Consider the following 13,594-nt stretch of genomic DNA (forward strand, 5'->3'; position numbering starts at 1 on the left):
TGTTGTCCTTAAGCCATTTTGCCAAAACTTTGGAAGTATGCTTGGGGTCATTGTCCATTTGGAAGACCCATTTGCGACCAAGCTTTAACTTTCTGACTGATGTCTTGAGATGTTGCTTCAATATATCCACATAATTTTCCTACCTCATGATGCCATCTATTTTGTGAAGGGCACCAGACCCTCCTGCAGCAAAGCACCCCCACAACATGATGTTGCCACCCCCGTGCTTCACGGTTGGGATGGTGTTCTTCGGGCTTGCAAGACTCCCCATTTTTCCTCCAAACATAAAGATGGTCATTATGGCCAAACAGTTCTATTTTTGTGTCATCAGACCAGAGGACATTTCTTCAAAAACTACGATCTTTATCCCCATGTGCAGTTGCAAACCGTAGTCTGGCTTTTTTATGGCAGTTTTGGAGCAGTGGCTTCTTGCTCAGCGGCCTTTCAGGTTATATCGATATAGGACTCATTTTACTGTGGATATAGATACTTTTGGACGTGTTTCCTCCAGCATCTTCACAAGGTCCTTTGCTGTTGTTCTGGGATTGATTTGCACTTCGCACCAAAGTACATTCGTCACTAGGAGACAGAACACGTCTCCTTCCTGAGTGGTATGATACGTGTACGGCTGCGGGGTCCCATGGTGTTTATACTTGCGTACTATTGTTTGTACAGATGAACGTGGTACCTTCAGGCGTTTGGAAATTCTTGGATGAACCAGGCTTGGCAGATTTCTTTTGATTTTCCAATGATGTCAAGCAAAGAGGTACTGAGTTTGATGGTAGGCCTTGAAATACATCCACAGGTACACCTTCAATTGATTCAGAAGCTTCTAAAGCCATGACATCATTTTCTGAACATTTCCAAGCTGTTTAAAGGCACAGTCAACTTAGTGTATGTTAACTTCTGACCCACTGGAATTGTGATACAGTGAATTTATAAGTGAAATAATCTGAAAACAATTTTTGGAAAAATGACTTGTGTCATGCTCAAAGTAGATGTCCTAACCGACTTGCCAAAACTATAGTTTGTTAACAAGAAATTTGTGGAGTGGTTGAAAAACAACTTTTAATGACTCCAACCTAAGTGTATGTAAACTTCCGACTTCAACTGTGTGTGTGTATGTATATATATATTATTTATTTTTGTGGATTTTCTTTCAATATATTGTCTTTATTACCGACCACAAAATATCAAGTATATTAGCTTTACATACAAAAGCAGAAACTTAATGAATAAATACATATGTTAGCAAGTAAATACATGTTACAAGATAATACAATTCTAACATAAAGCACTTTGCATTCACAGACAACCACCAACACTCAAGGCAATAGTTGTTAACACATTCATGGAACAACACTGGTAAAACTGAAGTGATGTTCTACCTCGGCAATGAAAAACAGGAATGGGGATTCAAGAGATATATTAATTTACGATTTGCATTCATTTAAGGGAATGAAAGCACACAATCCCTTGCATAAATCTCAACAGCGAGGTTACATCAAGATAAAGTAATACACCCCTAATACTTCACCTGTTTCCTAGATTCACCTGTTTTTAGATTGATTCATATCGATATCATCTTAATCCTACTGGCCAGAGATCTAAGCATCCACCCAACTGTTGAATTGGCAACCATGTGCGGTAATTGTTACAGAGCACAATGGCTGGGCTATGTTATATGGTATTCATCGTCATCTTCCAACTTCTTTGGACTCTATTCTTAGTTCTCCTCATCTCTGCAAATACATTTTTTTTTGGTGGCCAGGGCAAGCACTTATCCAAAACAACAAAAAATCATTAATTTGATTTAAAAAACAGATGAACATAAAATGCCATAAGACTATAGAGGGTACTGAGAAAGCCACACAATGTACATAATACACAGTGCTTGACTGGAATCTATAAATAATGGAATAAGAAATCAGAGCACAGTTAAATAGCTTTTTGTTGATTTTTGTATCCATTTCTGCCCAGACAACTATAAGTCACATGTAAAATCACACAAGTTTTTCTTAGTCCTAAATATAAGTTTTGACTAGGATTTGATTTGCCTCTTTTGTTTAGTTCTCCTTACAGTACAATTCACACACAACGGTATACAGACATAATATAGAATAGACAAACAAGGCAGAATATGGAAAATAAACAAAACACTGCCCATTACTAAATTGCCGACATGGTTTCAACAGATTAATGACTCCCAACAGTGTGCAGTGCCACACGTCATGTCCATACACACAGATTTACAGGGTATGCAGAACTTTGGCATGTCTCTGTTAGGACCTGACTACAATGGGAGTTTAGCAAATACAGATGACATAGAAACAGGTGATTTAGTCTGAGATGAAAGGAAGAGAAAAAACTGATGTTCTTATTTCCAGAATTAAGAAATCCATCAAATTATTTCCTATTTCACAACTAATTAAACCACAGAGCAAAGAAAACATGTGTCTTGGCTTTTCGTGTCTTTATGTAAAAATGAACCATTCTACCCTTCATAGGGGCAATCTGAGGTTGCTACATCAATTTTTTTAAACTTATAAATTAATGATATGCACCCATTTATTTTTGAAAAATATAACTTATAAAAGCCTCATGAGCTTAGTTTAACTGTCATAGCCCATCAGAACCCAAAATATAAGATTGTTTTACTCCAATGTTCGTGAACAAAGTAAATATAAACGAACACTATATGGCCTCAAAACATGGTTAAAACTAGAAAGTTGATATCATGGATGGTCAGTACTTCCATCCATAGATCTGTCTATCAATTTGAGAGTGATTACATTTCTCCAGCCCCATCCCTCAGCCTTTTAGTGAAACGGGTTTGGTGGGGGGGAGTGGGTACTCTTTATTATTGTTTCAACTGCTGATTGCCGCTTTAATCGAACCAATTAATTATCTTACTTAATTTTGGTTTTAAGGAATTCCAAAATAGATTGTAAGGTAACACCTACAGTACCTACCAAACTACATTCAGTAACAACTTACTTGGGACAGGGTTACTTGCAAGGTAGTCTAATTATTCAACACAGTATAACATTTAAGCTGATCTAATTTGCTCCTTACACTGGCACATCAGGTAGGTAGGTACCCTATCTGTAACCGAATTTACTCAGGTAAACTACTGCTCCAGACGGAGCCTGTTAATGAGTTTTAACTCCAACATTTGGACATTTCACTGGACCAGGTTAAGCCTACTCCTATACTGTATGGCACTTGGTAACTTTCACATCTTAAAATATTCTGGGACTATCTATTGTCCATATTTATGTTTAACTGCTATTCAGTTCTTGAGTAAAATAATTGTATCTAGGTCTATGAAACCAGCTCTGTTTGTATATACTAACCCCACTTCAATCAACAGTAGGTCTGGTCTACAAGGCATACCGCATACAAATCCTATGACTAAATATTTGTCACAGTTTAATAAAAAGTCAACCAAACTGTTTCACTTGACAGTATAACTGGAGGTAAAAGTCATCATTCCCATGACGAAACCTGAAATGACAAAGTACTGGTATAGCATTACATGGTATACCCTGGCTGGTTTCACATACATTTGATATTTTAGTAATTCAGCAGACGCTCTTCAGCAGACTTTACTTACAGGAGCAATTAGGGTTAAGTGCCTTGTTCAAGGGCACATCGACAGATTTTTCACCTAGTCAACTTCTAACCGCTAGGTCACCTGCCACCATAGATGAGAAGGTAGTGGACAATGGTGGTGACCCTGTGAAGAAGGCTGTGGTGTAGAATAGTATGTGAGTAGGTGAGAATAGTATGTTAGGGCACTCAATGGAAAACATTTCAAAACATGTGGCGAAGGAAAATTATAATTTCTTATCGGACAAGTCTAAGTAGTCCCTGCTTGTTTCAGTCCCATTTCTTCAGTTTGGTGCCTAATAAACACAACCCTGATCTACCTGTTCTGTTGCAGCTGTTCAGACTGGGATGCCTTGAGACAGACTAAGCAGAAACTGGAAGAGGATAAAGGAAGAGAAGTGGACGGCTCCTGGAGATCACTTGTTCTCAATGAGAGTCTGCACCTTGCACACCAGGTCCCGGGCCAGAGTCAGGATCTGCTTGATGTTGTGATGCTCAGCCATTTCTGAAAGGAGTCGAGAGAAGATGAAAATGTTATACCAGCTGAACCACTGCCAGCATCAATGCACAAGGCTATACCACCATATTTATTTTATGCGTATGTGGTAAGCCCTGCATTCCTCTGTAACTCTGTATTCTCAGAGCTGGACTATGACCTTTCACTGCATGGTGACAGTTCATAATCAGAGCCATCCAGTGGCTAGCTACACTACAAACGTCATTTTACCAGGTTCATGTGAAGCAATTGTAATGTCAGTTGACCACAACAGACCCGAGAGTCTACTGATTAGCATGGGCTAGTCTGTTTAATTTAATTTAGTATTAAAAACACAGTTTGAGATCATTGTGAGGAGTTTTCCACATTGGCTTAAATGGTTGGGTGTCCAGGGAAAATATTGTCTGAGGTTGCCACAGTAACCAAGGGGGCAACGCTTAGCGAAGGGTCAATTGCGTGCGTTATTCATTGAATCATTTATTTTCTCAGCACAGGTAACCATTCAAGGTTACCATTCTCCCTTCAGCTATTGACAAGTTGGACATTAATAAAAGTACATTTTAGGTTTATCTTTCTCTAGGCAATTGAAATGCAATGCTCCACATTGACACATAATCTGTTTATCTAGAGTTTGTGCCCCAGTCGAGTATTTCATATTAGCTGCTGCAAGGTGGCAGACAGTTTACTATTAAAAGGGTATAGTACGCACACACGTATCATTTTTCCATGTGCACGGAGACATTTTTTAATACAGAAATGCTGTTTGAAAAGTTCCATACCTTCAATGCTCCGCAAACAACAATGAATTGTTGATTAATTGTTAGACAGTTTACCGTTGAAAAACTTAATGATGTCGGTGAAGTCCATGTTGTTCTCCAGAATGATGTCCCGGTAGACCTCCACCAGTGCCAGTGCGATGAAGAGGACAAAGTGGCTGGAGGAGGCATCCTTCGCTGCCCAGATGGTCTCCCATACCGCAAACACATCGTCATACACCAGCTCTGAGAATAGAGAAGTACAGGTGGATGCAGTAGTCAGTTAAGGTAGGAGTGGTGGGGAAATATAAATCTGATAGAATTAGAGAAGGTATAAGTCCAATTGTAATAGCATCTAGCCCTCCGATTGGGCTAGATGAAATTGACTTTGGGATTCAGAATGCAAGTACAGTACATGAGGATGAATCATGAGTCAGGATGGTTGGGATTGGAGTTCGGGGCTCTTGGTTTTTAATGAAGATAGAAGTGTGTTTGAATATGAGGGGTATAAACAGAGAGATTAGAGGCTATGATTGATAATGAGATAGCCATTGATTCATTTTCACCGTGCCCTCACATGTCCTTCACGCAGTAGTGACCCATCTTCTTATTCATTACCAACTCCCGAAGCCACTATTCCCTGAGTGATCTTACTGCCTGCCGCATCATTGATGCGGAAGCAGCTTATTATAACTAGGTATTGTTATCTTGTGTTGCTTCATGTCCGTTTTATATTTGGTTATGGTATGAAAACACACTCTCCCCTAAGTTTAATTGCCATTTGCTACGGGCAATTCCACGGTAACAGAGGGATGCTGAGACTCCAATTTTTCACTTTGAAATGTATGCCAAATAAAAACCAATGATTGCAAAGTTAAACACACCATAGAAAAAGGCATTTATTTGAAGAACAGTGCAGATGCAAAGTTTGGAAACAGAATGATGGAACAAACAGCACAACCCATCATTCTGTTTCCAAACTTTGCATCTGCACTGTTCTTCAAATAAATGCCTTTTTCTATGATTTGTTTAATTTTGCAATCATTGTTTTTTGTTTGGAATGCATTTTAAAGTCTGTGTTGTCCCTACAGTAATAAGTCCCCTCATAGCAGGATGTCATTATTACCACGCTTTAAGTCTAGAAGGAACCATCGGTAGCAGAAGTAGAAGTGGGTGTAGTCGCCATTTTGGTGCATGAGCTCAAAGATCTCTGAATCCAGTATCTACAGAAGGGTAGGAGCAGGAAGGAAGTAGTAGGAGAGAGGGCAGACAGTTGAAAGAAAAGAGAAGCCAGACATACAGTTGAAGGAAAAGAGATGGGTTGGGGAGTAGAGAGGATGGGGGTTAGTGGAGACCATAAAGTTAGATGTGTTATATTCACTGTATCCTTCTATTCATGATAACAACTGTATGCATGCCAATACAAAAGTTACAAAGGGTCTCTGTGGCCTCACCTGGATAAGAGAGCGCATGTTGGCAAAGTGAGTGTCCATGGCCCCGCCGTGGGGGAAGTTCTGATTCATCCTCTTCATGAGTTCAGTGAAACAGCTATAGGCCATGGCCTCTGAGAAAGGGGGGAGGAAAGATGGAGAGAGAGGGAGGAAAGATGGAGAGAGGGGGAGGAAAGATGGAAAGATGGAGAGAGGGGGAGGAAAGATGGAGAGAGGGGCAGGAAAGATGGAGAGAGAGGAAGGAAAGATGGAGAGAGAGGGGAAAGATGGAAAGATGGAGAGAGGGGGAGGAAAGATGGAAAGAGGGAGGAAAGATGGAGAGAGGGGGAGGAAAGATGGAGACGGGGAGGAAAGATGGAGAGAAGGGGAGGAAAGATGGAGACGGGGAGGAAAGATGGAGAGAGGGGGAGGAAAGATGGAGAGAGGGGGAGGAAAGATGGAGACAGGGGGAGGAGAGATGGAAAGGGGTGGAGGAAAGATGGAGAGGGGGAGGAAAGATGGAGAGAGAGGGAGGAAAGATGGAGAGAGGGGAGGAAAGATGGAAAGATGGATAGAGGGGGAGGAAAGATGGAGAGAGGGGGAGGAAAGATGGAGAGAGAGGGAGGAAAGATGGAGAGAGAGGGAGGAAAGATGGAGAGAGAGGGAGGAAAGATGGAGAGAAGGGGAGGAAAGATGGAGAGAGGGGGAGGAAAGATGGAGAGAGAGGAAGGAAAGATGGAGAGAGGGGAGGAAAGATGGAAAGATGGAGAGAGGGGAGGAAAGATGGAGAGAGGGGCAGGAAAGATGGAGAGAGAGGAAGGAAAGATGGAGAGAGAGGGAGGAAAGATGGAGAGAGAGGGAGGAAAGATGGAGAGAGGGGGAGGAAAGATGGAGACGGGGAGGAAAGATGGAGAGAAGGGGAGGAAAGATGGAGACGGGGAGGAAAGATGGAGAGAGGGGGAGGAAAGATGGAGAGAGGGGGAGGAAAGATGGAGACAGGGGAGGAGAGATGGAAAGGGGTGGAGGAAAGATGGAGAGGGGGGAGGAAAGATGGAGAGAGAGGGAGGAAAGATGGAGAGAGGGGGAGGAAAGATGGAAAGATGGATAGAGGGGGAGGAAAGATGGAGAGAGGGGGAGGAAAGATGGAGAGAGAGGGAGGAAAGATGGAGAGAGAGGGAGGAAAGATGGAGAGAGAGGGAGGAAAGATGGAGAGAAGGGGAGGAAAGATGGAGAGAGGGGGAGGAAAGATGGAGAGAGAGGAAGGAAAGATGGAGAGAGGGGGAGGAAAGATGGAGAGAGAGGGAGGAAAGATGGAGAGAGAGGGAGGAAAGATGGAGAGAGGGGGAGGAAAGATGGAGAGAGAGGGAGGAAAGATGGAGAGAGAGGGAGGGAAGATGGAGAGAGGGGGAGGAAAGATGGAGAGAGAGGGAGGAAAGATGGAGAGAGAGGGAGGAAAATGGAGAGAAGGGGAGGAAAGATGGAGAGAGAGGGAGGAAAGATGGAGAGAGGGGGAGGAAAGATGGAGAGAGAGGGAGGAAAGATGGAGAGAGAGGGAGGAAAGATGGAGAGAGGGGAGGAAAGATGGAGAGAGGGGGAGGAAAGATGGAGAGAGGGGAGGAAAGATGGAGAGAGAGGGAGGAAAGATGGAGAGAGGGGGAGGAAAGATGGAGAGAAGGGGAGGAAAGATGGAGAGAAGGGGAGGAAAGATGGAGAGAAGGGGAGGAAAGATGGAGAGAGGGAGGAAAGATGGAGAGAGGGGGAGGAAAGATGGAGAGAGAGGGAGGAAAGATGGAGAGAGAGGGAGGAAAGATGGAGAGAGAGAGGAAAGATGGAGAGAGGGGGAGGAAAGATGGAGAGAGGGGGAGGAAAGATGGAGAGAGGGGAGGAAAGATGGAGAGAGAGGGAGGAAAGATGGAGAGAGAGGGAGGAAAGATGGAGAGAGAGGGAGGAAAGATGGAGAGAGGGGAGGAAAGATGGAGAGAGGGGGAGGAAAGATGGAAAGATGGAGAGAGGGGCAGGAAAGATGGAAAGATGGAGAGAGAGGGATGAAGATGGAGAGAGAGGGAGGGAAGATGGAGAGAGAGGGAGGAAAGATGGAGAGAGGGGAGGAAAGATGGAGACAGGGGGAGGAAAGATGGAGACAGGGGAGGAGAGATGGAAAGGGATGGAGGAAAGATGGAGAGGGGGAGGAAAGATGGAGAGAGAGGGAGGAAAGATGGAGAGAGGGGGAGGAAAGATGGAAAGATGGATAGAGGGGGGAAAGATGGAGAGAGGGGGAGGAAAGATGGAGAGAGAGGGAGGAAAGATGGAGAGAGAGGGAGGAAAGATGGAGAGAAGGGGAGGAAAGATGGAGAGAGAGGAAGGAAATATGGAGAGAGGGGAGGAAAGATGGAGAGAGAGGGAGGAAAGATGGAGAGAAGGGGAGGAAAGATGGAGAGAGAGGGAGGAAAGATGGAGAGAGGGGGAGGAAAGATGGAGAGAGAGGGAGGAAAGATGGAGAGAGAGGGAGGAAAGATGGAGAGAGGGGGAGGAAAGATGGAGAGAGAGGGAGGAAAATGGAGAGAGGGGGAGGAAAGATGGAGAGAGGGGGAGGAAAGATGGAGAGAGGGGGAGGAAAGATGGAGAGAGGGGGAGGAAAGATGGAGAGAGAGGGAGGAAAGATGGAGAGAGAGGGAGGAAAGATGGAGAGAGAGGGAGGAAAGATGGAGAGAGAGGGAGGAAAGATGGAGAGAGGGGAGGAAAGATGGAGAGAGGGGGAGGAAAGAAAACACGTTGCCTATGTTATGTTAAAAGAACACTTGGCCCCTCAGTCATTGTTCAAACCTATATTATACTGAATTGAATCAGCCGGACTCAGAGGTAAACTTCAACATGTCTTTACTCGACGACAGTCGGTGTAACTAGAACCCAGCATTATTTACTGAAGTGGTGACATCCTATCAGTACGTTACATCAATACACAACCCCCACCCTTTACTTGGACATAAACTTCAACCTAACATACACAACAAAACTTGTTTCTTTACCTGCATAGCAACCAGTTGAGGCTGGTGGGAGGAGCTATAGGAGGACGGGCTCTGTGTACTGACTGAAATGTAATAATTGGAATGGAGTCAAACGTGGTTTCCATATGTTTGATGTGTTTGATATCGTTTCATTTATTCCATTCCAGCAATTACAATGAGCCCTTCCTCCTATAGCTCCTCCCACCAGCCTCCACTGATAGCAACCATTGTGTTACCAATAAACAAATAAACACCTGTTCCCAGTATCGTACTAGTTTGGTTTTCCTAATCAACTTTTCTTTATAAGCTTACTTTCTTACTGTAACAAAACATTATTTTTCACAGCATAACTCAAACATTTAGAGTCTTTTCATTAAACTTTTCAGTTTATACTTGTTTTCTTTACCCCTTACTTTTTAAAATGTATTTAACCTTTATCATTATTTAATGACAAAGTCTGTTCTCTTCTGTGTCTGTTTGATTTGTCTGTGAGGCCTGCCTGGATTGGGTGTCAGTGGTCTTTGTGGTGACCTCTCACTCTGGTTTGGACTCAGAGTAGGGTTCTGTTCCACAGTCTCTTTCAGATGAGTGGTGTCCATTGGTTGTGGAGCTGGCTCCTCAGTTGTGTACCTTTTCACAAATGTTGTATTTCTGTAATACTGGTCAGACTGAACAACCAGATTGTTTCCCTCTTTGCTGATCAGTGTGTGGTACCCTTTTATTTATTTATATTTATTAGGTCCCCATTAGGAAACCCTCAGCTAGTCTTACTGGGGTCCGACATATAACTAAAAATGCATTACAGACAAAAGACTTTACAATTTGCATACATTTAAAATCATTAACATGTAATGTGTGTACATCTATCAGTTACACATACATGACAGGACATACACACAAGTAGGTCACATGGGGGAGAGGCGTTGTGCCGTGAGGTGTTGCTCTATTTGTTTTGTGAAACCAGGTTTGCTGTTCTCTTGCACTATATAAAATGGAAGGGAGTTCCATGCACTCATGGCTCTGTATAATACTGTACGTTTCCTTGAATTTGTTCTGGAACTGGGGACTGTGAAAAGACCCCTGGTGGCATGTCTGCTGGGGTAAGTGTGGGTGTCAGTGCTGTGTGTCAGTTGACTATGCAAACAAATTGGAATTTCCAACACATTCATGTTTCTTATAAAAACAATACGTTTTTATTTGATCTTTCCTCAACTCTTAGCCAAGACATGCATAGTATTAATATTAGCCCTCTGATTACAATGAAGAGCAAGACGTGTCGCTCTGTTCAGGGCCAGCTGCAGCTTAACTAGGTCTTTCTTTGCAGCACATGACCATACGAGTGGACAATAATCAAGATAAGATAAAACTAGAACCCGCAGGACTTGCTTTGAGGAGTGTGGTGTCAAAAAATCTGAGCATCTATTTATTACGGACAGACCTCTCCCCATCTTTTCATCCATTGAATCTATATGTTTTGACCATGCCAGTTTACAATCTACACCAAGTAGTTTAGTCTCCTCAACTTGTTCAACAGCCACACCATTCATTACCAGATTCAGCTGAGGTCTAGAACTTTTGTACCAAATACAATGCTCTTAGTTTTAGAGATGTTCAGGACAGTTTATTACTGGCCACCCATTCCAAAACAGACTGCAACTCTTTGTTAAGGGTTTCAGACTTCATTAGCTGTGGTTTCTGATGCATATATGGTTGAGTCATCAGCATACATGGACACATATGCTTTGTTTAATGCCAGTGGCAGGTCATTGGTAAAAATAGAAAAGATTAGAGGGCCTAGAGAGCTGCCCTGTGGTACACCACACATTACATGTTTGACATTAGAGAAGCTTCCATTAAAGAAAACCCTCTCAGTTCTATTAGATAGATACCTCTGAATCCACAATATTGCAGAGGTTGAAATGCCATAACACATGCATTTCCTTAACAACAGGTTATGGTCAATAATATCAAATGCTGCACTGAAATCTAACAGTACAGCTCCCACAATCTTCTTGATATCAATTTCTTTCAACCATTCATCAGTTATTTGTTTCAGTGCAGTACATGCTGAGTGCCCTTCTCTAGAAGCATGCTAAAAGTATTTTGTTAATTTATTTACAGAGAAGTAGCATTGTATTTGGTCAAACACAATTTTTTCCAACAGTTTTCTAAGAGCTGGCAGCAAGCTTATAGGTTTACTGTTAGAACCAGCAAAGGCTGCTCTACCACTCTCGTGTAGATGCATGACTTTAGCATCCCTCCAGGCCTGAGGGCAAAGGCTTTCCTCTAGGCTCGGATAAAGAAATGACAGATAGGAGTGGCTTTCGTCAACTACCATCCTCAGTAGCTTTCCATCTAAGTTGTCAATGTCAGGTTTGTCATTATTGATCGATAACAATACAATACTTTTTCCACCTCTCCCACACCAACCTGATAAAATTCAAACATGCAATTATTTTTTTGTTGTTGTGATTTTTGTATTTTTTACATGAGTAGATGGCACACTATTTGTTGTTGGTATTTCCTGCCTAAGTTTCCCCACTTTGACAATTAAGAAAACATAAAAAAATAATTGGCAACATCAAATGTATCAACCATACATTAAGGTCATCCCTCCTCTTAAAAGGTATATGATTCTGAATATACAGTGCTACACCCCCACCATTGTTATTCCTATCCCTTCTCAGTAGACTCTATCCGTGAATGTTAATTTGCCATGATTGAATAGCCATTAATGTTAATGTTAATCATTTACAGATGCATCTAAAATGCGTTTCGGTCAAAGCCAAAATATGAATATTATTTATGTTGACCAAGTTAAAAACCTCATGTATCTTGTTAGGTAGGCTACATACATTAACCTGAGCTATATGCAGCCCTTTCCTTGTCAAGTGGAGATCAATAGAGCATGTATTCGTTATAGTGGAGATCAATAGCGCATGTATTCATTATAGTGGAGATCAATAGAGCATGTATTCATTATAGTGGAGATCAATAGAGCATGAATTCATTATAGTGGACATCAATAGAGCATGTATTCATTATAGCGGCGATCAATAGAGCATGTATTCATTATAGTGGAGATCAATAGAGCATGTATTCATTATAGTGGAGATCAATAGAGCATGTATTCATTATAGTGGCGATCAATAGAGCATGTATTCATTATAGTGGCGATCAATAGAGCATATATTCATTATAATTGAAGTTGTCATGATACACTACAACACAAACTCAGATTTGAACATTGAATTAAAACAGCCAGGGAGTTACTCTAGAGTCCCGATATAATTGCCCGTTGATATAAAGTTTATCCATCACCATTGGAGACTCGTTGATTCAGGCAACGCTTTTCCTTCATGATGGGATATAGTTTTTTTCTCCTTTCATTGATCTTGATGGGGAAATTATCATTCTTTCCAAAATCAGTGTTTCTGAGTTCTCTGCCCATGTTCATCATTTCCTTTTGCTTAAATTTGTCAAAACATGCAATAATAGCCCGTGGCCTATTTCCAGAGGCCTTACCTATCCTATGGACTCTGGAGAAAGTGACATTACGCACAACATCAGTGGGCAGTTTTAGTTGGGTTGACATAAAGTCTCGGACTGTGTCATTCTCCGGTATCCCTGAGAATATTAGATTGTCCCACATTGATCGACACTGTACATCAAGCAAGGTTTCTTTACGTTGTTTGTTCTCCCTTTGTACCACCTCCACCGTGCTATGAATAGAGTCTACAGTACCTTTGTACCACCTCCACCGTGCTATGAATAGAGTCTACAGTACCTTTGTACCACCTCCACCGTGCTATGAATAGAGTCTACAGTACCTTTGTACCACCTCCACCGTGCTATGAATAGAGTCTACAGTACCTTTCAGCTCCACCGTGCTATGAATAGAGTCTACAGTACCTTTGTACCACCTCCACCGTGCTATGAATAGAGTCTACAGTACCTTTGTACCACCTCCACCGTGCTATGAATAGAGTCTACAGTACCTTTCAGCTCCACCGTGCTATGAATAGAGTCTACAGTACCTTTGTACCACCTCCACCGTGCTATGAATAGAGTCTACAGTACCTTTGTACCACCTCCACCGTGCTATGAATAGAGTCTACAGTACCTTTCAGCTCCACCGTGCTATGAATAGAGTCTACAGTACCTTTCAGCTCCACCGTGCTATGAATAGAGTCTACAGTACCTTTGTACCACCTCCACCGTGCTATGAATAGAGTCTACAGTACCTTTCAGCTCCACCGTGCTATGAATAGAGTCTACAGTACCTTTCAGCTCCAC

General features: G+C 42.2%; 1 protein-coding gene across 4 annotated transcripts in view; it reads right to left on the reverse strand.

Moving 5' to 3' along the window:
* Window positions 1-1,157: 1,157 nt before the first annotated feature.
* LOC124034552 (small G protein signaling modulator 1-like) overlaps window positions 1,158-13,594 on the reverse strand; it is a 78,589-nt gene continuing 66,152 nt past the window's right edge. For all 4 annotated transcript variants that reach the window (XM_046347896.1, XM_046347898.1, XM_046347897.1 and 1 more), the window contains 4 exons: window positions 6,318-6,427; window positions 5,990-6,086; window positions 4,942-5,109; window positions 1,158-4,117 (listed from right to left, as the gene is read on the reverse strand). In XM_046347896.1, the coding sequence (XP_046203852.1) occupies window positions 4,029-4,117; window positions 4,942-5,109; window positions 5,990-6,086; window positions 6,318-6,427 (464 nt within the window). In that variant the 3' untranslated portion in view covers window positions 1,158-4,028. The remainder of the gene's footprint in view (window positions 4,118-4,941; window positions 5,110-5,989; window positions 6,087-6,317; window positions 6,428-13,594) is intronic.

The sequence above is a fragment of the Oncorhynchus gorbuscha genome, linkage group LG04, assembly GCF_021184085.1.
Source record: "Oncorhynchus gorbuscha isolate QuinsamMale2020 ecotype Even-year linkage group LG04, OgorEven_v1.0, whole genome shotgun sequence".
In the NCBI taxonomy this organism is placed as follows: Eukaryota; Metazoa; Chordata; class Actinopteri; order Salmoniformes; family Salmonidae; genus Oncorhynchus; species Oncorhynchus gorbuscha.